This window comes from Phacochoerus africanus, chromosome 8 (genome assembly GCF_016906955.1).
Source record: "Phacochoerus africanus isolate WHEZ1 chromosome 8, ROS_Pafr_v1, whole genome shotgun sequence".
NCBI lineage: Eukaryota > Metazoa > Chordata > Mammalia > Artiodactyla > Suidae > Phacochoerus > Phacochoerus africanus.
The window spans coordinates 53713528-53737960 of NC_062551.1; the positions used below are offsets into that span (position 1 = coordinate 53713528).

The window sequence follows — 24433 nt, forward strand, 5'->3', positions numbered from 1 at the left end:
ACTCTGGATTTGGGCAGATTTTGACAGGGCTTATGGCACGACTCAAGGACAGTTACATTATCCATGGTGTCCTTTCTCTCCCAAACCCACCACCATCCTCTATCCTTCCTGGCACTTCACATCCCCCTTTGAAGTCAGGCAAGGTCACATGACCTGCTTTGGCCAATAAATGTGAGTGGAAGTGATCCAGGCAGGAGCTTTAGGAGTCCTTAAAGCTTTGCCATGTCCTCTCTTTCCCAGAGAGAAGGGGATGGACGACCCTCCAGAGACAGGCTGTTGCACTGGCCTGGGCCACAAGCATGAGGTGGAGCAGGATCCTTAGAGGACCCACAACAGAGCAGGACCACCAGTGAGTAATGAACCTCCGTCTCCTCAGGCCGCTGGGATTCTGGGATTGCTTGTTACTGCGGCATAACCCAGCCTATCCTGACTGACACAGTCCCCAATTCTCAGTACAGCCTGAAATATGGAAGTCTCAAAAAAATGAGTGAACAAATGAATGAACAGCAGGGAAGAGGGACAGTGTCATATATTATCCCCTGGGCCAGAGATAAAGGAAACAGACCTGTCGCAAGCTCCCTCTCTCGCACATACAGTTGTGACCAGGCCGGGGTCAGTGTCAGACTCTGACCTTTATTTTCTCTGGTCCCAGCTCCTGCTGACCCTGGCACCTTTGCCCCCATTCTTCCCACACTGGTCAGTAGTGGGGACTCTTGAGGAGGACAAGGAATGAGGAACTTCAGAGACAGGGCCCCGAGAGGTGAGGAGAGCCTGGGAGACGGAGGTGAGAAGAGGGAATTCGAAGCAGGGAAGGCCAAACAGGAGGCTGGGTCAGACAGGTCAGAGCAGAGGGCGAGACAGACATGGAGGCAAGACAGAAGGACCTGCATGGGAAACCGAGCGAACAGGGCGGGAAAGGAGTGCTGGAAACAGGAGACAGAGGAAGGGGAGCCGATGGAAACAGATCCAGAGACACGGTGAAGGGGAGACGGAGATGGGCAGGGGCGGGGTCCCCGGGACTGGGTGAGCAGGATGGAGAGTCCTGGGGGAAACTGGGAGGCAGAGACACAGAGAAGGCCCTGCAAGGCACCAGGGGTAGGGTGAGGGCTGGGTGCCCCTAGTAATTGCTCCGGGAGTCTTTGCTGGTGGTGGAGCCCTGGCCGGTGCTAGAGGCGGGGCCGGTGCTTGAGACCTGGCCTCTGCTGGACCCGAGGCCTCCGCTCGATTCGGACCCAGGGCCTCTGCTCTCCAGGCCTCCAAAGCTCTCGTGGCCCCTGCTGGACTCCAAGTAGCCAGTGGACCCCAGGTAGCTACTCGAGCTGGGGGGTCTGAAGGTCACGCGCCCCCCGGTCGAGCTCCGGCTGGACGCCAGTGCCCCGGTGGCACTGGTGGAGCCATAGGTCATGCGGCCTGCGCTGGAGCTGGGCTCCCCGAAGGTGACGTGGCCAACATTGGAGCTGGGGGCACGGCCTCCGCTGGCCACCAGGATGCCACTAGTTCTGTGGCTCATGATGGACCCCGGGATGGCGCTGGGGCTCTTGGGCAGCAGGCGGGTGCTGGAGCTGGCCTTCTGGGAGAAGGTGACGCTTGGGGTGCTGTCCACCTTCTTCACGGCCTCGGCCAGCTCCTTGAGGTGCTGCTCCTGCGCCTGCTCCTGGACCTTCAGCTGTGAGGGAGGCCGGTCAGGGCCCCCGAGGCCACCGAGCTCCCCCCATCCCGCACCCCGCGCCGCCCCTTCTCACCGACTTCACCACTTGGCTCAGTAGCTCCTCCTTGCTCAGCGGATAGTCGTCTCTGGCCTCAAAGCCTGGGGGCTCTTCCCTAAAGTGGGGGGAAGGCAGGCCCCGACTGTATTGTCCATCCTCTGAAGGCCGATGGCTCCTCATAGCTCGGCCCAGAGACCCCCCCCCCATCGGGCCCTGGGCAGCCCCGAGCGCCCTGCCCCCTTTCTCCTTCTGCTTCCCGAAGAGCACCCAGTCCATCTTCTCCCCCCGCCCCAGCCACCCCCACTCTCCAGCCTCAGAGAACCCCCCATGTGTCCCCCGTCCCCGTGGGATCTCCGTCCCCCGCCCCCACCCTCCTGCCCTCTGGCTCACAGATTGTCAGGGGGCAGAGGCGGGACCACCTTCTTGGGAAGCTCCTCAGGGCTCTGGCCCAGCACCATGAGGGCAGCGCTAGGCAAGCTGGCGAAGGGGTAGCTCTGGAGGGAAGAGAAGCCAGTGGTCCCCGCACACCCACCTCTGAGCCTCGGCTCCCTGTCCCCCTCCGCGCCCTCTGCACCCGGACCTGGGTTTCCAGGAAGGCCTGCACCATCAAGAGCTCCACCAGCCGCTTCTCGACGAGGCCGAGGAAGAGGCCTATGTCCCGGTCTCTCATCTGGGTCTTGACCCCGAGGAGGTCATTGATGAGTGTGCTGTCACACTGGGCCCTGGTGAAGAGGCGCTGGATGGCTGGGGTCAGAGGGGACAGGCGGTCACCGATCCGGTGTCCCCTGGAGGCCCTCCCTCTCTTCCCCCTCAAGTCCCTGCTGCCTGGGCCGCGGGGACCGCAGGCGAAGCTCAAAGATGGAAAGGGTCATGCCGGCGATCAGACGCCCGGCGGTGAGAGGGCATCGCTGGGGCCCTGCCCGGGGCTCGGGACCACAGGAGGCCAGAAGGGAGGGAGGTCAGAGGGAAACGTGAGAAGGGCACCGCCACACGGAAAGATGTCTTCACCCAGCACAGTTAGAAGCACCCAACTTCTAACCAACCCCGCGAGTCCGCAGCCCAGGGTGCGGACAGAAACACGCATGCGCGCCCCAAAGGCGCCGAGGCTGCGTTCCTGACCCGCTGTCACAATGGCCCGTGCGTGGCTCCCTTGCACCTAGTGAACTGGTTTTTGTGACTGAAATAAGAAGGCGCCCGTGACTCTGACGAAACCCTGCAGCCAACGGGAGTTCCCAGGTGGCACAGCAGGTTAAGGATTGGCATTGTCCCTGCTGTGGCTCCAGTCTCCGCTGTGATGAGGATTTGATCCCTGGCCCTGGAACTTCCACACGTCAGGGTCATGGCCAAAGACCTGCATCCACCACAGCCTCATCACGCACCCCTGCCTCCTCCACCTGAGCTCCGGGCTCACATGCAGTTTTCCTCCCAAAACATCCCACAGCAGTGCTCACACCGAGCTCAGGGCCACAGGGGCTTCTTCTCCTAGGTCCGCACGTCACCCTCACCATGCCAGACCCTGTGTGCCTCACTCTCCCCAGGGTTTATCAGCTAAGCCCTTCTGTGCTCCGTCCCCTCCTCTCCATCCTCAGCCCCCTCCCCCCGCCCCACCCCCACCCTCTCCTGCTCACAGCCCAACCATGGCTCCCCAGCACCCCCAGGAAAAAGCTCCAGTGCTCCCGCCTGGCATCTCTTGAACTCCCACCCCGCACCCTGACATCCCCCTCCACACAGAAAGCCTACGGTCCTCAAATGCACTTCCAAGCCTTGGCCCCACCTGCTGGGAGCCTCCCCCGTCCCGTTTTTCAGTTAAATACTTATTCTTCGAAATCCACCTGAAGCATCGCTGCTCCCAGGAGACCCTCCTTTTCCTGTGACTCCAGCGGAGCCAGATGCACCGGCACAGGGCCCGGTCCTCAGCAGGGCCCCACATTTGGTCTGATGCTCTGTTACTGCCACTTGAAGTCCTTGTCGGTTTTTAAACGAGGGGCCCCACAAATTCAGTCTGCACTGGGCCCCCCAAATTATGGTCCTGCATCCCGCGTTAAGGCACCCTCTTGCTTCTGAAGGGCCCAGGGTGTCCTCCATCCCAGCCCCTGGGTTACAAGTATCCAGTGCCCATATCTGTCTCCTCCCACCCCCTCCCTGCCGGGCCCTCATCACCTAGCACAGCGCTTGGCATCACAGTGCCTGAGACAAAGGGAAAGAAGGCCTGTTGGTACTTGAGTCTGACTGTGCAGCACGAGGTGGCCGCCTGCTCACTCCCTGTTACCACCGCCACCTCTGTCTCTCTCCACCCGTCATCCCATTAATTCTCATGACAATCCTACGAAGTGTGCTCTGCCAGCCCAGTTCCGGAAAGGCTTCCACGGAGGAAACCACACGCCAAGGTTCACAATAGTGGAGCTGGGATTCAAAGCCAGGGCAGCCTGACTCTCGAGCACTCTGCACGAGGAGGATGGGCGATGGATGGATACGGGGAAAACCGACAAGGCAGTGCACAAGACGGTCCGTATAATGCCTCCACGTGGCCCGCCTTGGGCTGGCTTTGCGACTGCTCATCGCATCCTCCCAGATGAGGAAGCCGGGCGGCTGCTCACCCGTCTTGAGCGCCTCCAGCTGCCCGCGAAAGTCCTGGAAGCGGGCCTCCAGGTTCTCGGCCTCCATGTGCACCTCGTCCACGCGCTGCTGCAACTCAGTCCGCTGCTGCTCCTGCTGAGCGTGCCGGTCCTCCTCGCTGCGGCGCCGGCTCACCAAGGCCTCCTGCATCTGCCATCGATCAGGGGCACCACACTGGGCCCAGCTCCGGAGGGGGCGCGAAGGAGGAGACGGGGAGGGGGTAGTCCGCGTGGAGCTGGGGAGGGTGCGGTCCCGCTCACCTCCTTGATCTCCTCCTGCAGGTGCTCCAGCTCCGAGTTCTGCTCATTGATGAAGTTGAACTCCGCGAAGTTCCGCTCCTCCACTGCCGGGCGGGAAAGGCAGGGGCCAGAGAGACAGGAACACGCAGACAGAGCGACACACGGAGACAGGCTCACGCAGGATAGAGAAAGAGATATGGAAAAAGACAAAGACACAAAGAGAGCCAGAGATGGAAAGAGAGCCAGAGAAAGACACAGGGACGCAGGAACACAGAGCGAGAGCAAGAGCGATAGAGAGAAAGTCACAGAAATACTGGGAGAGACACAGAGAGAAGTGAGGGAGAGGACATGGTAGAGAGAACAGACGACGCGGAAGATTTGCAAAGTGACCGGCAGGCGGGCCGGACAAGCAGGGAGGCGGAGGAGGGAGGAACCGGGAAGGGGAGACGCAGGCGGGAGGCGGGAAGGCAGACACGCCAGGGAAATTCGACAGAAAGAAAACGCCAGAGACACACTCAAGTGAGGACAGAGAGATGCAGACGTGGAAACAAGGTGCAGAAGGAAGGGGTCAGAAGGCCGGGGAGGGGTGCGGGGTGCGAGGGAGATGGGGGAGTGGGGCAGAGGCAGGGCGGAAAGTGAGAGGCGCGCAGGGCCCAGCTCGACTCCCGGTGCCTCCCGCGCAGGTGTCAGAGTCCCCAGGGCGAAGCGGAGGCCCTGGGTGACTGTGACAGAGCCCAGTCTGCATTGGACTTCGGGAGGCTGGGGGCACGCGCCTGGGCCTCCCTGCCCTCACCCCCACCCCTGCCCCCTCCCAGGTCCGCACACTCCAGGTACTTCTCCACCATCAGGTCGGGGTCGCTCTCCCCGGTCAGCTGGTACAGTTTATTCAGGGCGTCCTCGTAGCGCAGCACCAGCTTCTCCTGGGAGGTCTTTCGGAGGCCTTCAGCCACCTCCCGGGCTGCAGGAAGAGGGCACAGTGGTGGGACCCCAGTGGGGAGGGGGAGGCACCTGAGCCACACAGACCCCGCCCCTCCAGCCCCGCCCCCCGGCTGGCCCCGCCCCGCCCCGCCCGCGGCCCAGCCAATGGGTGACACGCCCAGGCCTCACCTCGTTGCTCACGCTTCGCCAGGATGGCGGGATCCGGCTGCCTGTCGTCGTTCTTGAGCTTGAGGAAGCGGTGAAGTTGCTCCAGGTGCGCTACCTGCCGCTGCAAGATCTGTACCTCCGTTTCGTTCTGGGCCACCTCCTTCTCTGCCCTCTCCCGCAGCATGCTTATCTTATTCTTCGCCTCCTCCCTGGGAGGGATAGGGGATTAGACCGGTGTTGGGGAGACTGGAGGTTTGATTTGGGGTCACCCTGGGGCGGGGTTTGGAGGGTGGATGCGGCAGGATCAGCCTGGGGTCCCAGGAATAGGTGAAGTTAGCCTGAGGTTGGAGGGAGGATGGGGCAGGGTCAGTCTGGGGTCACAGGGATAGGACAGAATCGGGTTGCAGTCACCTTGAGGTCACAAAAGGCATAAAATTGTCTAGGTTCCTAGAGGTGGGTCAGAATGGGGTTGTGGGGCAGAGTCAGGGAGGGGGGGATGCTAAGCTGTGTACAGGACTAATGTTCCCACCCGCCCATAGAGGGGACACTGCTCCAGTGTGACGGGTGGAACAGGAGGCGGGATGGCGATGATGGCACAGTTAAGAGATTATACTCAAGCTGCAAAAGGTGATTAGGGAACTGTGCTGGAGTTTGGGGGTGGTGTGGTTGGAAAGACAAGGGGTTTGGACCATTCAGGGCCTCACCTGGGACAGGGAGGTGACATCACCAGCACTTGAGCATCACACCCCATTAGGATATTGGGGACACCCAAGAACCCCCCCTTCTGAGGCTTCCCTGTCCTACCTGGCTAAAGATGGCGCTTTTAAGCTTTTAAATGTAATGCAGCCAAGTAAACTCAGGGTGCCCCAAGCCTACTTCACAGATCACAGGATCAAAGGTCGGAGGGTCATTAAGTTGGGAGAACAGCAGACCAGTCTCCTCAGGTCCCTGCCCATGGACATTCTAATTCCCACCTCCACACATATGCCAACCTTGGTTGCCTCTGCTCAGAACACTAGCTTCCTGCTCTACTGAAATTCCTTTGAGGCTTACTCGGGTCCATCCCCCTTGGTGGGAGGCCTCCCCTGGCACACACCAGCCCTAGCCCCCAGTGACCTCTCTAGCCTCTGGTGGCAGCCTCCCAGGGATTGGGACTCTTTTTTTTTTTTTTTTTTTTGCCATTTTAGGGCTGCACCTGCAGCATATGGAGGTACACAGGCTAGGGGTCGAGTCAGAGCTGCAGCAGCCGGCCTGCACCACAGCCACAGCAATGCTGGATCTGAGCCATGTCTGTAATCACAGCTCACAGCAACACCAGATCCCTGACCCACTGAGGAGGCCAGGGATTGAACCCACATCCTCTTGGATGCTAGCTGGATTCACTTGTGCTGTGCCACGACGGGAACTCCCCACTTTTTTTTGTGTGCTTGGGCTCCAGGCCAACAAGGGGCAGGACAAGGAAGAGAGAGCCCAACTTCCTGGGAGGCAGGCCCTGCTGGGGGTGCTCTAGAAGAGCATACCGTGAGTCCCCACAGCTGCCCAGGAGATAGGCACTATGATTTTTGCCATGTTACAGTGGAGGAACCTGAGGTGACTTGCCCAGGTCATCCAGCAAGGAAGCACTGGAGGAGTTCCCCTTGTGGCTCAGCGGAAACAAACCCAACTAGTATCCATGAGGATGTGGGTTTGATCCCTGGCCTTGCTCAGTGGGTTAAAGGATCCAGCGTTGCCATGAGCTGTGGTGTAGGTCACAAACGAGGCTCAGATCTGGCATTGCTGTGGCTGTGCTGTAGGCCAGCAGCTGCAGCTCTGATTCGACCTCTAGTCTGGGTGCCTCCATATGCTGCAGGTGTGACCATAAAATGCAAAAAAAAAAGATTTGTAGGTAAACAGGCAGAGACAGGAAGGAGACCAGTGGTTGCCTGGGGTTGGGGAAGTGGGGAAGAGAGAATGACAGCTTAATGGGTACAGGTTTCCTTCTGGGGTGATGAAAATAGATGTGATGATAGCACAGCATTATGCATGTACTAAACACACTTTAAAATGGTGAATTCTATGTGCATTTTAATTAATTAATTAATTAATTTTTCTTTTTTTTGCTTTTTTTTAGTGGCTGCATCCTCAGCATATGGAAGTTCCCAGGCTAGGGGTCAAATCAGAGCTATAGCTGCTGGCCTACACCACAGCCACAGCAACACCAGATCTGAGCTGCATCTTTGACTTACACTGAAGCTCACAGGCGTGCCAGATCCTTAACCCACTAGGCAAGGCCAGGGATGGAAGCTGCATCCTCATGGATACTAGTCAGATTCTTAACCTGCTGAGCCACAACGGGAACTTCCCCATGTGCATTTTAACTCAAAGGAAGGAAGGGAGTGGGGGAGAGAAGGAAGGAGGGAAGGAAAAAAGGGAGACAATAAAAGAGAAAATGTAAGAAAGAAGAAAAAATGAAAAAAGAAATGAAAGAAAAAAGAAGAAAATTAAAGAGAGAAAATGAAAGAAAAAGGAGAAAGTGAACGTGAATAAAAGAGAAAATGACAGGAAAAAGGAAGAGAAAATGAAAGAAAAAAGAGAAAGTGAATGAAAGAGAAAATGAAAGAAAGAAAAAATAGAGGAAAGAAAAATGAAAGAAAGCAGAAAATGAAAGGAAGGAAGAGAGAAAATGAAAGAAAAATGAAAAAGTGAATGCGAATAAAAGAGATGAAAGAAAAAAGAGAAAGTGAATGAAAGAGAAAATGAAAGAAATAAAAGTGAAAGAAAAAAAGAAAATGAAAGGAATAAAGAAAGAAAATGAAAGAAAAAATTCATTAAAACTAAAACAAGAAAACGAAAGAAAAAAGAACGTGAATAAAAGAGAAAAATACAGAAAGTGAAAGAAATAAAAGTGAAAGAAAAAAGAGAAAGTGAATAAAAGAGAAAATAAAAGAAAGGAAGAAAGAAAGAAAAGAAGGGAAAATGAAAGACAGGAAGGAAGGAAGGACGGGCCATAGAAGCCACATGGTGGATCTGAGCTATAACTGATGTCACAAGGAGTCACCAACCCTGAGTTAGCAGAAGTCACGTGGTAGAAACAAGATACCCAGCAGAGGGTAAGAAACCCCTTGGAGCGAAAGAATGAGGCCCCGAAGGTGGGAATGAGACAGAGCTGGGGTAGGGGGAGCAGGGAGCCCGTGAGAGCCCAGAGGAAGCTTCCTGCGTTCCTGGCCCCTGGCTCCGCGCCCTCGCGTCTCTCTCTATCCCTCTGCACTCCTTGTCCTTAACAGACTGCAGCCAAAGAGGTTAATTCATACATCCAAGGAGAGGGACCTTGCCTGAGGAGCTGGAAGATCAGTGGAGGGGGGAGATAAGGGGGCCCCTTATGGAAAAAAAGAAAAAAACAAAAAAAGGTAGGTTTTTGAGGATCTATTTCTTGAGTTCACAGCCCTCCTTTTCTTTCTTTTTTTGTCTTTTTGCCTTTTCTAGGGCCGCTTCCCGCGGCATACGGAGGTTCCCAGGCTAGGGGTCTAATCTGAGCTGTAGCCAACCGGCCTACACCAGAACCACAGCAATGCAGGATCCGAGCCACGTCTGCAACCTACACCACAGCTCATGGCAACACCGGATCCTTAACCCACTGAGCGAGGCCAGGGATCGAACCTGCAACCTCATGGTTCCTAGTCAGATTCGTCAACCACTGAGCAAAGACGGGAACTCCTGAGGATCTATTTCTTGAGTTCACAGCCCTCCTTCCTTAAGGAAAGGCCTTTACTGAGTGACCTGGGCTGCCTCCTGGGCCCTACCTGATGGTGTAGGCAGAGGTGGAGGAGACCATGAGGGCGCTGACCGCGTGCCGAAGGTGCTGGATCTCCTGCCAGGAGAACAAAACAGATACCCCTTCTGACACCGTGGTTGCCGGAGGGCTTTTCTTTAGGCCCTGAGGTTCCCCAAGAAGGAGAGGGGCTCCCGTGCCTTCGAAACGTGTTCCTTCCTAACGAGGAGCAACCCTTGAAAGGGATTTTCAAGAGGTATCCAGTGAACGGAGTGCCAGGCTGATGAGCAGGAATGCAGTGAAAGCCCAACCCCGAATATTCCTGAGAGCGCCAAGCTGATTTGTGGCAGGCGTCAGAAATGTGGGTGAATTTCATAAACGGTGACCACACTGCTTTGTTTTCTGGTTCTACTGAAGTGTCTTTGAAGAGTAATGCGTAAAAGAGTTCTTTCAGGAGCAGGAAGGGAGGAAATGATATATATATATTTTTTACAGGTATATAATGTGTATATGTGTATTAATGTATATGCACATATACGTACATACACACACCTATATTATGTGTGTATATTATATGTGTATATATTATATGTGTATATTATGCATGTAATATACAGATACACATGTGTGTAAAAATACACACACACACACACACATATGCTTTTGCAACAAGAAACCCGGGATGGATAACCAGGAACTCCGCGGGCTGAATGAGAATGAAGTGGAAGAGACGGCGAGGAAATATATTTCTCTAGGACATGTTTTGGAATAATTTGGGAAGCCTGTTACTGGTTTACATATTCATAAAGAAAATGAAATCAACAAGGATACGGGAGAGAATTATTCCCTCCCCTATTCCTTTTTTTTTTTTTTTTGTCTTTCTAGGGCCACACCCGAGGTATATGGAGGTTCCCAGGCTAGGGGTCTAATCGGAGCTGCAGCTGCCAGCCTATGCCACAGTCACAACCACATGGGATCTGAGCCATGTCTGCCACCTATACCACAGCTCACGGCAACGCCAGATCCTTCACCCACTGAGCGAGGCCAGGGATCAAACCCGCGTCCTCATGGATACTAATCAGGTCCATAACCCGCTGAGCCAAAACAGGAACGCCATGCAAAGAAATCTTTAACTCTCCAGTTGGGGGGCGGTAATACAGTTGCAGCAACCGTGAACCTCCTGTGCGTTGTGTAGGACTGAACAAATGAGTACAAATGTCAGCGCTGCTGGGAACCAGGATTCCCACTGTGGCGAAGAGAAAGGCAAAGGGCAAAGTTCAGGAAGGAGCCAGTGATGATGGATTGGAATTCAGAGGTACCGACATGAACTCCTGATTTTAAAATGTCTATAGCGGGGGAGTTCCCTGGTGGCTCAGAGCTTAAGGACTTGGCATTGTCACTGCTGTGGCTCCAGTTTGCTCCCTGGCCCAGGAACTTCCCAGTGCCAGAGGCGTGGCCAAAAATAAAGTAAGGAAGTGCTCAAAAAAAGAGGATGGGCTTATCAAAAGGACACGGAAGCTAGCTGAGGGGGCTCCCAGCGCCAAATCTGGGAAGATTTGAACACCTTAAGGAATGATGATGGCCATGGATTATAACCCCTTAGAATAAAGTCAGAATACATGAATGCTTGCTGCAGACACATAAATAGACGGGAGAATGAGAAGCTCTTCCTTAAGTCAAGTACCATCTTATAAATAAAGATGAAGTGACAGAGGTAGAGAAAAAAAAATCACTGTTTGGCAGCCATTACAGTAATAATTATTCAGGCAAGAATCATTAAAGAGGAGTTCCCATTGTGGCTCAGTGGAAACAAATCCAACTAGTATCCATGAGGACGTGGGTTCAATCCCTGGCCTTGCTCAGTGGGTTAAGGATCTGGCGTTGCCGTGGGCTGTGGTGTAGGTCGCAGATGTGGCTCGGATCTGGTGTTGCTGTGGCTGTGGTGTAGGCCAGTGGCTATGGCTTCAATTTGATCCCTAGCCTGGTAACTTCCATAGCCAAGGGTGTGGCCCTAAAAAGAGCAAAAAAAAAAAAAAAGAAAAAGAAAAAAGAATCATTAAAGATGCTGGAATAATTGAGTGAAACTGTGTCAGGGGACAGGATATTTTATACAGTTTCCCAGAATCTCCCTAGACTTATCCATTACAAAGAAGAAAAACTCTACATTGGAGAAAACTGGCTAACCAAGCCATCAAGGTCAACGTCATTGGCCACAGGACAAACTGACAGTCTGTGCCTCCTGATGCAATGCCCGCAAAGGACATGATACCACCTCTGGGATATTCCGCCAAAAGGGCACGGCTTGTATCTCATCGTAAAGAAAGACCAGAGAAGCCCACATGGAGAGATGTCCCGCAGCACAAGTGGCCGGTCAAAGTCACAGAGATGAAGACGGATGGCCCACGCCAGCGGAACGGCGCCAAGACAAACAAAAGCAATGTGAGATCCTGGCCTGGAGCCTGGAGCAGGGTAATTAAGTGAGCGCTCAAAGACGTCTCTGGGACGATGGTGATATTTAAATATGGGCTGCGTGGGGTTCCAGTCCCAGACTCAGGTGCGGGCACTGTGTTTATGTAAGAAAATGGTCTCGGGCTTAGGAAATAGACATTGAAATTCTTAAGAGCATGATGTCTATGTCATGGCTCTTGAATGGTTCAGCCAGCGTGATACATTATTTTCAGTAGAAAGAATTACACATAGAGACAGAGACAGAGTGAATCTGGCAAATTATCAACCCTGATGAAGGGTATACCATTCTTTGTACTATTCTTGCACCTTTTCTGCAAATTTGAAATGATTTCAAAGTCAAACTTAAAGAGAGCCGGGGGGGGGGGGGGGGGGGGGGGGGCGGTGGAAGAGGAAGGAGGGAGGTGGCAGGGAAGGAAGGGACGGTTCTCTAAGGACTTTAAAGGTGATTGAGAGCCCATGGAATGGAAATGGTTCTGCAGGCTCCTTGGTTGCCCTGGGTGATAACACTCAAAGTGACAACTCTGCTTTCTGCACATCTAAATGAGGCTGCTTTGTGGGGAGGCGCCCTGGAATATTTTCTGAGTCTCCCTCCCCTCTGGACCAAAGTAAACCAATGGCTCTGGGCGATTCTGCACTTGAGGCCCGGGTGTCAGAGGAGGCAGGGGGGCCTCTTGTCTCCTCTCTTCCACGCCCGCTGGACCAAAGGGTCCTGGGCTCCGGGGCCACTGACCTTCTGCAGCTTGCGGTCCACATTCAGATAGCGGTTCCTCTCGATCCGCAGGAGATCCAGCTCCTCCCGCAAGGTCGCATTTCGGACCAGCTGGATGTCAAAGCGACAGGTGACCTGAGGGATGCGGGAAAATGCCAAGAGCCTATCTGAGGCCCGCCTCCCTCCTCCACATGCAGCCCAGGAGGGGGCACTTGTTAGCTACGGGGCCCATCCCTGAGGTGGGGACCCTGAGAGCATCATCTCCTACCCCAAGGACCCCAGCATCAGTCTCTGTTCCCTGGGGACCCTCCCTCCTCCCAGGATCTGGTCTTCTGACCCCCACCAGGGAGCCCAGTGTTTCAGGCTGGCCCACATCCAGGAATCTGGTCCACTGTTTCCAAAACTTGACCCCCAAGCCCTAGAGTTCCAGCTTGGACACAGCCAAGTGGCTGCCCCTCACCCTGTCCAACTGGTCTTCTAGAATTTTGATCCTTTGCCGGACTTTGACCTTCTGACTCAGGACACATCCTGGAGCCTTGACGTCCTGACCGTGGGCAAAGATCCGGGTCTCCCACTCCTGGATCTGGAGGAAAGGGGATGGTACCTGTTTGTTGGCTGCAAGTGGGAGAGGCTGAGGGAGCGAAGGAGGAGATGAGCGGGAGGGTGAAGGACTGGCTGACGTCTTTGGTCTTTGTGGCCCCCTGGCCACCTTCTCGGACCCTCTTCTGGGGTCCAATCTTCCACGTGGACCTGGCTCCCAACCAAAAGGAGCTGCCTTGCCAACCGTATGCCCCAGGTTTAGACAAATCCTTTCGAGATGGGCTTGTGACCCAAGCTGAGCCAGCCTGGATCCTGCCCTGATGGGCTCAGATCACTGCTGTGGCACGGGTTCGACCCCTGGGCCCCGGAACTTGCGCATGCTGTAGGCACAGACAAAAACGGTGATAATAATGATAAGATGAAATTTAAAATTCGAGGGAGACCTATTAATATTGGTCAGACACCACATGAACTTGGAGCTCAAGGTAATTCCCAGGTTCGACATGAGATGGTGCTACATTCCTTTTTCAGGATGTCACAGCTTCCTGAAACTTTTTAGCAGTGGCTGCAATGAAAATCAAATACCCCCAAATGGTACCATTGGGGGAAATCATACAAGGAACTGTACAACTGGGCAAAGTGTACAAGGAGTCTCTCCGTATTACATCTTCCAACTGCATGTGACTCTACAATTATCCCAGCAAAATTTTCAATTAAAAAAAAAAAAAAAAAGCAAGTACAGAGTTTCTATCGCGGCTCGGCGGTTAAGGAACCCGACTAGGATCCATGAGGACTCAGATTCAATCCCTGGCCTCGCTCAGTGGGTTAAGGATCCAGCATTGTCCTGAGCTGTGGTGTAGGTCACAGATGTGGCTCGGATCCCGAGGTGCTGTGGTTTCAGGGTTGTTAGGATGCAAACACTTATTGGGTTGTTTGGTCCAAACTACTACAACAGAGAGGTTAGTGCAATATGGAGCCTCCTCAGACAACCCTTGAGAGGTGGTGGTTACATTTTCAGGGATTGCATGAGCTAAATTACTGGTAGCTTGAAATTGACCCATTATATTAGTTTTCCATTTCTGCAGAAAAATGAGTCATCCTTCAGTAACTACAGGGGATTGGTTCCAGGACTCCCCTCCAAAGATGCCCCAAGTCCCTTCTATAAAATGCCCTAGTATGTGCACAAAACCCGTGCACAATCTTCTGGAAACTTTCCATCATCTCTAAATAAACACAGTGTATGTGCTATGTAAGTAGTTGCTGGCCCCACAAATTCAAGTTTTGCTTTTTGGAACTTTCTGGAATTTAAAACTCTTATTTTTTGATGAGTTACTGCTACGGTATAGTGGGTTAAGAATCTGATTGCATCCTGCTGTATAGCACAGGCAACTATATCTAATCACATCATGGAACATGATGGAGGATCATGTGAGAAAAAAGAATGTGTGTGTGTGTGTGTGTGTGTGTGTGTATGGCTGGGTCACTTTGCTGTACAGCAGAAATCGACCCAACATTGTAAATCAAGTATAGTAAAAAAAAATTTTTTTTAATCTGACTGCAGTGGGTTGGGTTGATGTGGAGGTGTGGGTTAGATCCCCAGCCTGGTGCAGTAGGTTAAAGGATCCTGCATTGCTGCAGCTGCCGTATGGGTGACAGCTGTGGCTCAGATTCCATCCCTAGCCTGGGAACTTCCATTTCTATGGTGGGTGTGGCCATAAACATAAGAATTAAAAAATGTTTTTTGATCCTTGGTTGGTTAAATCCATAGATACAGAGCCCAGAGACATGGAGGGCCAATGACACTAATTTAGCGGCTTAAAACAACACTCATTGATTGTCTTGAAGTCTCTGTGGATCAGGAAGGTGGCATAACTCAGCTGGATCTTCTGCTCATGGTTCATAAAGTTGCCATCAAGGTGTCAGCTGGGGGGCTGAGATCTCCCTGGAGACTCATCACATGGTTGTTGGCAGAATTCCCAGGCCAGGGGTCAAACCCATGCTGCAGCAGGGACAAAGCCAGGTCCTTAACCTGCTGAGCCACCAGGGAACTCCCACAAGGGACCATCCTTGAACCACCACCCAGGTCAAGAACTCGAATCCTGACGGTGTTACAGATGTCCCCTTCTCATCACGGACCATCTTCCCCTCCATAGAGGGACCACCCTCCTGCTTGTGTCAGCTCCCACTGCTGCCGCAGCAAAATACAACAAATGTACTGCCTTCAAACAAAGCAAATGTATTATCTTACAGTTCTGGAGGTCCGAAGTCAGAAATCCGCCTCCCAGGGTTAAAATCAAGGGGTCAGCCAGGCGGCATTTCTCCTAGACGCTCCAGGGAGAATTCATTCCTTGTCTTTCCCAGTTTCTAGAGGTTGAATTCCTTGGCTTGCGGCCACCCCAGCCTCTGTGCTGCTGTTTTACCCGCACTCTGCATAATCACATCATCTTCCCTGACTGTGACCTTCCCGCCTCTCTCCTGTAAGGATCCTTGTGAGTACACTGAGCCCGTTCAGGTCATCCAGGAGAGCCTACCCATCTCAAAATCTGCACTCACACCTGCAAAGTCTCTCTCTTTCTCTCTCTCTCTCTTTTTTTTTTTTTTGGTCTTTTTAGGGCCCACACCCGTGGCATATGGAAGTTCCCAGGCTAGGGTTTGAATTGGAGCTGTAGCTGCTGGCCTACACCTGGCCTTTTCCAGCTTCTAGAAGCCACCTGCATTCCTTGGTTTATGGGTCTTCTTGGCCAGCAATGACCAGATGAATCTTTCTCATGCTGCATCACTCGAATGCCACTGTCCTCTCTTCTTCTCTGATTCTGACTGACTTGCCTCCCTCTTTCACCTTTGTAGATGCTTGCTGTGAACGGGTACAAGTCCAAGGGCTCTTTGTTTTCCATCTCTGATGTGATTCAGACAATAAGAGTAAGCATTTAGAAACTACTCTTGGGTGCTGCTGAATTCACGTGGCAAGTCACACAAGACGCAGCCTTACAAAAGCATCAGTAAGTAACAGACCAGAAGTTTTCAAAGTTGTCCTTCAACATATATTGCTAGGCTAACTCTACATTTTGCTTTGCGAGAAAATGTGTATTCTGCCTTCTCGTTCTTGGATATTTTCGCTAGGTATAGAATTCTAAGGTGACAGATGTGTAAGTTGACGTTATAATGTCACTCACAGTCTTCTGACTTCCAGTGTTTCTTTTGAGAAATCAGCTCTCAGTCTAACTGTGACTCCTTTGAAAGTAATGTGTTTTAAACATTTTCTGACTGCTTTTGTATTTGGAAACGTCCATATGTCCTGTATAAGTGTGGTTTTTTTAATTTATCCTGTTTTGGACTCTAAGGCATCCTTAAATCTGTGGATTAATTATTTAATTAGTTCTGGAAAGTTCACAGGTATTATCCTGCCACATGTTATCTCTGTCCCGTTCCTTTTCTGTTCTTCTGAAACTTTTTTTTATTAGACACCCATTAAACCTTCTCACTAGATCCGCAATTTTCTTAACCATGCATCCATATTTCCCATCTTTTTGTCTCTCTGTGCAAGAGTCTAGGGGATTTATTTTGAACAAAATTATTATTTTTTCATTTTATGGCTGCACCTGCAGCATATGGAGGTTCCCAGGCTAGGAGTCAAATCAGAACTGCAGCTGCCAGCCTATGCCACAGCCAAAGCAATGGAAACACAGGTCCAGAGTGGTATCTGCAACCTACACCACAGCTGGACACCAGTTCCTTAACCCACTGATTGAGGCCAGGGAATCAAACTCAAATCCTCTTGAATACTAGTTGGATTCTTAACCCACTGAGCCACAACGGGAACCCCTTGAACAAATTCTTTCTTCAGCTTTTATTTGGCTGATTGTCCATCTCCCCAGTAGAATGTAAACTACATGAGAGCAGACCCTTGTCTGTTCTGCTCACTACTGTGTCCTCAGTACCTAGAACTGTACCTGGCACTTAGAAGGCACTCAGCAAATATCTGTCGAATGAATGAATATCACTAGACAACTACATCCTTTCTCGACCTCATCGAGAGCTTTTCAGAGCTCCATTCTGAGGACTGCACTTGACCTACAATTCCCCATAATCAAACTTCTTAGGGCAAAGGAATCCATGGGGACACAATGATAAAAATCATCCCACTTGGACCTATCTCTAGTGAGTTCCCATGAGACCAAAGAAAACCACCTCCAGCGGCCAACACCCACTAAGCCACGGTACTACCATAAAATAGCCACCATTTGGACATGTTTGAATCAGAGAGAATTCAGCTTCCAAAAGGCAGCTCAGTATGATTCGGAGAGCAAAACAAATGGGCTGCTTGAAAGCCACATGTACTAACACTATAGAACCTGTAATAGACAGAAAAATGCCCCCAGCCTCCTGTCGAGATGTTCACAACCAGAACCCTGGATCTTGTGACTATGTCACTTGAAGTGGCAAAAAAGGACTCCGCTGAGATGATAAAGGATCTTGAGATGGGGAGATTATCCTGGATCGTCTGGGTGAGCCCTATGTCATAACAAAAGTCCTTATACGTGAAAGAGGGAGGCAGGTCAGTCAGAATCAGAGAAAAAGAGAGGACAGTGGCATTCGAGTGATGCAGCATGAGAAAGATTCATCTGGCCATTGCTGGCTAAGAAGATCAAGAAAGGAGCCATAAACCAAGGAATGCAGGTGGCTTCTAGAAGCTGGAAAAGGCCAGGAAATGGACTCTCCTCCAAAGCCCCCTGGGAACAAGCCCTGCTGACACCTTGATTTTAGCCCAATGAAACCCATTTTGGACTTCTGTCCTCCAGCACTGCAGGATAATTCATTTGTATTATTTTAAGCCATCGAGTTTGTGATAATTTGTTATGCACAATAGCAAACTAATACAGACCACCAGGATAACTAACTTGCAAACACCCATTTGTGATCCAGTAGTCCACAAGAAATCTTCTGGTCTAGGCAACTTTTAAAAATGAAGAGTAGAATAGAAGGAGTTCCCGTTGCGGCTCAGCAGTAAAGAACCTGACTAGTATCCATGAGGATGCTGGTTCAATCCCTGGCCTCACTCAGTGGGTTAAGGATCTGCTGTGGCTGTGGCTGTGGTGTAGGTCAGCAGCTGCAGCTCCGATTGGACTCCAAGCCTGGGAACTTGTATATGCCATGGTTCAGGTCCTAAAAAAGACAAAAACAAAACAAAACAAAAAAAGAGTAGAATAGAAAACAGAATGGATCCCGCATAGAAAAAAGTATTCTTTGGGGAAACTTTCATTTCAGAATATGTGTGTGTGTTTCCATCCACAGGCGTCTGCATGTGAACCATGAGACAGTGAGGCGGGCCCCAAACATTGACAAGAACACGGGCATAGAAAAGTCACATTGTTTCCAAGGTCAAATAACAAGGTCTTGAAGCAAATGGGATGGAAAACCCGTGACAATTCAGCTGCATTAGCCACCTCCTCTTTTGGCAGGTGAAGAAAATAGGGCCAAGAGCGGTGAAGACTTGCTCATGGCCACACAGCTCTGATGTGGCAAGACCAGGATTCTAATGCAGGGCTTGCTCACTCCAGAGGTGACTCTTTCCCCCTTACAGCCTTTTTGTTTTTGTCTTTTGGCTTCTTGGCAGCATATGGAGGTTTCCAGGCTAGGGGTCCAATCGGAGCCGTAGCCGCCGGCCCACACCACAGCTGCAGCAACACGGGATTCAAGCTGCATCTGCGACCTACAGCAATGGCAAACGCTGGATCCTTAACCCACTGAGTGAGGCCAGGGATCGAACCAGCATCCTCATGGATGCTAGTCAGGTTCGTTAACCTCTGAGGCATGACGGGAACTCCTTGACCGCTTTTTTGAATGTGTGGGACGGTGATAAGCATTCAGTACTCATAATCCTACCACAGCTTGACCACAACGCCCCCAGGCGGGTGCTTTCAATAAGCCCATTTTTCAGATGAGAAAGCGAAGGCTCAAAGAGGTTATGACCCTGGTCCCCAAGTAGGAGCCACAGAGTCTGGTCTCAGAACCCACCTCCCTGTCCAGGGCTCTGGTCTGCTCTTGCAGCTCCTTGACCTCAGCCTGCACTTGGACCCGGCACTTCAGCAGGTGACCCATGTTCTCCAGCCTCTCGCTGTCCCGCAGCCGCTTGACCTGGCTCTGGGCAATGCTGATCTGCACCTGCAACTTGTCCCGCACCCCCTCCAGGCGCTGGATCTCCCCACTGCCCAGACAGGGAAGTGGAGGGGAGGCCAGAAAGGGGCAGAGCTCAGCATCACTAACGTCCTGACATCCTGGGCCTGCCCTCTGGCCACAGCCCCAGGAACCCAGCCCCCAGCCTCATCAACAGCCCATCCCCAGCTCCAGGGACCCAGGCGCCTGGCTCACAGTTGCTTGTTGATGCGCTGGTGGACTTCCTTACTGTAGGCTCGCCTTTCACCCTCCATCACTTTGCATTGCCGCTGCAGTCTGCTCAGCTCCCAATCCACTGAGGCAGGACGAAGCCAGGGATTCAGGAGGAACCCAGCTCCCAGGCCCTTCCTCCCCAGGACCTAGGAATTTTGGCTCTGCAATGAAACTGCAGGCTCAGTCACCAGCACCATTCTAGGGCTGCATCTCAGTTTCTGTATCCCCAGGCTTCTTCACCCCTTCACACTCCCTGCACTGCAAGCTGACTTCCCCATTTTTCCTCTAAAACCACTCCTGCCCCAGATGGGTGCATACAACTGTCTCCCCACTAGAGGGCACTCCTGGAGGGCTCCTCAGGGACCGAAGCACCAACCTGGCACTCGGGACAGCTGAGGACAGGAGCCTAGGCCCCCAGGGGCACCACTCTCGTTCCCTCCCTTCCTTTCTGCCCCAACACCCACCCAGCAGTGCTTATTCTCACCCTCCTGCCTCCTCATCCTCAGCCCATCCCCTAGGTTCAGGCCTCATCCTCTCTCCCTGGACCATCATCACCCCAGCCTCCTCCTCAACCTGCTGACCTTTCCTCTCAGCCACAGAGGCCCTAGACCCAGGACTGACCCTGGACAAAGTCCCAGCTCCCCAGCCTGGTGTTCAAGGCCCCACAAACCCAATCCTACCCACCGTTCCAGGCTCATCCACCAGCTCCCCGTCTCCCAGCCGTTCTCAACCAGGAGCAATTCTGCCCCCTAAGGACATTTCGCCATGTCTGGAGACATTTTTGATTGTGCAGGCGTGGACTGCGGGTGCTTCTGGTGTGCAGCGGCGGGCGGCAGGGATGCACCGAGCACCCTCCAATGCCCAGGACGCCCCCACCCATAGTAAAGAACGTTCTGACCCCAGGTGTCAACAGTGTGGAGGCAGAAGAACCTTGCTTTGGTCACATGCTGTTCTTTCTGCTCACTCTTCCTTTCCTTCTCCTGGTGGAAATTCCTGGGAGCAGTTCTGGGCCCCACTCAAACGTCTCCTCCTACAGGAAGTCTTCCTGGCCATCCCACTCCCCAGGCTTGGGGCTACTATCTGCTCCCCGCCTCCCCAGGGCTGTCCTGGAAAGCCTCCCCATCCCCGGGGCCCCAGCTGCACAGGACCTGAAACAGGACAAACTGAGGGAAAGAAAGAATAAATCAAGAATGTACGAATTACCCATTCCCTCCAAGAAGACCTCGCTTCCATCTTCGGAGCGGGTGCTCCCAGCAGAGAGTCCCAAAGGCATCTTGGCCAAAGAGGACCCCTTCAGGAGGCGAGCAGAAGAGGGCTAGGAGGGTGGGCGATGAAAGGCAAAAGGCTAGGAACTGATCCCAGAACCAGCTCTGGCCTCTCTTTGGGTCGCAATCCCTCCAGCGGGTTGGAGGGGGCATCTCTCAGGCCTCTTGCCGTGCCCCTCCCGACCTCCCACCTCTCACACTCTCTGTCTTGCGTCGCGGCTCTGATTCTGGCGCGGGGGACAGGTCCTCTAGGCTCTCGGTATCTCTGAAGGCGGCGGTTTGGGGAGGTGGCTCACAGAGGAAGGAGAACCACCCCACCCCCATCGGCTGAGGGGAGCGAGGCCGGTCCCTACCTGCCGGAGTGCTGGACCTGTCCTGGGTACTCCAAGCTCACTGTTGTGGTCTGGTTACTGGGGAGATAAGAGGCCAATGAGGCCTGGGGACAGCGGCCGGGGAGGGACCAAGGCCACGGAGGAAAGCTGTGGGAGGGGCGGCTGGGGAGGAGGGGCCGAGGAGGCCGCGAGGAAACCTGCGGGAACAGATGTGCTAGGGGAGCCCAGCAAGGGGCGGGACTGGAGGGCTGAGGGGGCGGGGCTATAGGCCTTACGAGGGATGGGGCTGGAGGCCTTGCGAGGGGCGGAGCCGTAGAGGCCTACGATGGGCGGGGCTGGAAGGGTGTGGGCTTCAGGGCTTGCGAAGGAAGGGCAGGGCTGGAGGGGCCCAAGAGGTTGTGGCTGGGGGACCTTGTGAAGGCAGGGACGCAGATACTGGTGCAGGGCGGAGCTTCGGAGCCCTGGGGGAGGGGTGCAAGGATACCTGCAAAGGGCGTGGCTGCGGGCCTTGTGAAGGGTGGGGCTTCGGGGGCTGGTGAGGGGCGTGGTTGGAAGAACACGTGAGGGGCCTGGTGGGAGGGCGCAGGAAGTACGCGGATTCCAGAGCTTGTGGTAGACAGGGCTAACTAGGAGGCGCTCAGGCTTGGAAAGCTTGGGGGAGGTCCTGATGGTCTGTTTGGGTCGTCAGGGGCGCGATGTGTGTTTCCGGGAGGGGGATATCTGAGCCGAAGGAGTCTGTGGAGGCGGGGCTGGGAGGGAAACGTCTGGAAGGTTTTGGAGCTGGGCCAAGGTGTTTCGGGACGGGGCGCGAGAGATGCGCGTCTTCGGATGATTAAGATCACGTTATTTTGAGGATTCATTAGCAAGGTGGCGGTGCCGATGCTGGGAGTTACTAGGGGAAGGAGCGCTCACCACCGCCTCAGGTCCTCGAAGCGGCGCACTACGCATGCGCGGCCAACGGCCTCGGGAAAAGCAGCCAAAACCCCTCAACCACTCTAGAGGTCCGCGCACTGAGAGGCGGAAGTGGGCGGGGTCTAGGGCGATCTGTGTTGTCCGGCTTTCCGGCCCCGCCCTGTGGTCACGCCCCCTCGCGCCACAGGGCACGCCCCCTTGACAGCAGGCTGCTGCCCACGTGGGCCTCCTCCAAGCGGGAGGGCAGTGGGCGCAGCTCCCTGCAGGCTGGGTGTGTCTGAGGCCTGCGGTTTCCTGTGGGAGGAAGCGACCCGCTGGCGCTCAGCTCGTGGCCTTGGAGGCCCAGATAGGGGAGATCCCACCACGAGTCCCTTGAGTTCCCCCCCTTCTACAGAATCCTAGCATGGGGGACCCCAGCATGGGGGACCCCCGCCTGGAACATCCCCAGGGTACCCAACTCCGGCGCTGATTCCACTCAGGGAACTTGATTCAGAGGTCTAGCCTCCTGTTCTCCACTTCCTCCCGCTCAAATTTTCATTTCCCTAGCCCCTGGTTCCCAGACTCCTCCCAGGACCCAGGTCCAGTCCAGTTTACCTCCACTCCAGGAAGAGCATGGGATCTCAGGTCTCATGTTTCCTCCAGTGACCCAGACTTTCTAACTTATTCAGGGCCTGAGTTCAGACCTCCAGTCTCTGTCCTTCTCCAAGATGTAAGATGGAACTACTTATCCCCCCCCCCCCATTTTATTTAGTATTTTCATTTTGTACTCCCAACTTTTTAGCCTTGGGCCCAATGGACCCAAGAATTTGCCCCTTCCCCAAATCCTAGAGACCTTGATCTCAGGTCTCCCAGTACTGAATCCACTCAGGGCCCCAATGTCTAGCATCACAAGCACTTACCACAGTGCTTACTATGTGCCAGTCACTCCTCTAAGAACAGCTCTGTGATGTATTTACTATTATTATACCTATTTTACAGACAGAAACAGGCATAGCGAGATTAGTAACTTGCCCCCGAATCACAGTTAATGAGTCAAGCAGCTTTGATTTGAATCTAGCCAGTGTGTCTCTATAGAGTCTGTGCTACAGTGGTACCCAGCTTCCAGGTCTCCCAGGTCACTGGACCGCCCCTCCCTCACACCTTCAAGGAGCCCAGATGACCAGCTGCTTTCCGTCTTCTAGTTGTGGCCCCATCATATACCCAGACATCCCCTCATCCAGTTCCCTTCCCTTGGAGGGACCCAGGATTTTCAGTTCTCCAGCTTTCACTCCACATCAGAACCCCAGGCACCTGGTTCCCTTGTCCTTGCCAACACCCAGGTACACCCAACAGCACCCAAGCCTGCCAAGAGACCCAGGTACATAGTGGTCATCATCTCCCACCCCAGCACAGTAACCCAGGAATAAATAATAATAATATTATTATTATTATTATAGTTGACATTAAATCCCTGGTACTGCACTTCTGTTTAAAATCCTCCAATGGTTTCCCACTGCACTTAGAATAAAATCCAAACTCCTCCTCTGGGCTTCAAGGGCCTCTTTGATTTCCCTTCCTACCACTCCCTCTAGCTCCCTACGTTCTAGCCACACTGGCCCTTCTGTCTGCTCCCCAAACAACCTGAGCTTGTTCTCAAAGGCCTGTGCACTTCCTCCCCCCCACCCCCTGCCAGCATTCAAATGACTCCTGCCTTCAAGTCTCAGCTTAGACGTCACCTTCTCAGAGAAGCCTTGCCTGATCACCCTTTTATTTTTTATTGTTCTCTTTTTAGGGCTGCACCTGTGGCACGTGGAGGTTCCCAGGCTAGGGGTATAATCAGAGCTACGGCTACCAGCCTACACCACAGCCAGCAACACAGGATCTGAGGTGTGTCTGTGACCTACACCACAGCTCACGGTGAAGCTGGATCCTTAACCCACTGAGTGAACCCAGGGATCGAACCCGCGTCCTCATGGTTCCTGGTCAGAATCGTTTCCCCTGTGCCGCGAGGGGAACTCCCTGATCACCCTTTTAAAGCGGCCTCTCATCATTATCGATGCCTCTCTATTTCCTTCAGAGCACTTATCACTCTCTGAAATCTATCTTCACTGATGGTTCCCCTTTATTGTCTCTCTCCCTCACCAAGAAGGTAAGCTGCAGGGTTCGCATCTGTTTTCTTCATTATTAACTCTTGGTTCATAATAGATGTTCAATAAATGTTTGATGAAGAGAGAAATAAAAGTGTTAGGTGTGTTCGTGTACTGGTATTACCTTATTCGTTTAGAGTAAATATGAGGGGAGTCCCCTCTGTGGCTCAGTGGGTTAAGAACCCGACTAGTATCCATGAGGATGCGGGCTTGATCCCTGGCCTCGATCAGTGGGTTAAGGATCCAGCATTGCCAGAAGCTGCAGATGTGGCTTAGATCCCACAGGGTGGCTGTGGTG

General features: G+C 53.1%; 1 protein-coding gene across 14 annotated transcripts; it reads right to left on the minus strand.

Moving 5' to 3' along the window:
* Positions 1–613: 613 nt before the first annotated feature.
* Positions 614–21330, minus strand: ODAD1 (outer dynein arm docking complex subunit 1). 14 transcript variants are annotated; one of them, XM_047790561.1, is made up of 16 exons: positions 21119–21330; positions 20964–21030; positions 20704–20815; positions 19483–19582; positions 19129–19318; positions 13034–13156; positions 12595–12708; positions 9427–9494; positions 5669–5856; positions 5396–5519; positions 4583–4874; positions 4304–4472; positions 2287–2450; positions 2097–2200; positions 1743–1821; positions 614–1666 (listed from the first exon to the last, which is right to left on the minus strand). In XM_047790561.1, the coding sequence occupies exons 3-16, from the start codon at positions 20771–20773 to the stop codon at positions 1118–1120; spliced, it is 2334 nt and encodes a 777-aa protein (XP_047646517.1). In that variant the 5' UTR covers positions 20774–20815; positions 20964–21030; positions 21119–21330; the 3' UTR covers positions 614–1117. The 14 variants fall into 14 exon arrangements, 13 of the variants coding, with proteins under 13 accessions (XP_047646517.1, XP_047646515.1, XP_047646518.1 ...); XM_047790559.1 differs by having other exon boundaries at positions 20957–21030; XM_047790562.1 differs by lacking the exon at positions 20964–21030.
* Between the last annotated feature and the right edge of the window lie 3103 nt (positions 21331–24433).

Excerpts from the sequence above, each read along its gene's own strand:
- ODAD1 (XM_047790558.1), bottom strand. The coding sequence starts at position 21,089 with ATGGGGGTGGGGTGGTTCTCCTTCCTCTGTGAGCCACCTCCCCAAACC. Across the intron at positions 9,495-12,594 it reads TGGACCGCAAGCTGCAGAAG|GAGATCCAGCACCTTCGGCA; the intron begins GTCAGTGGCCCC and ends TTCTCCTGGCAG. Across the intron at positions 1,667-1,742 it reads TGAGCCAAGTGGTGAAGTCG|CTGAAGGTCCAGGAGCAGGC; the intron begins GTGAGAAGGGGC and ends CCTCCCTCACAG.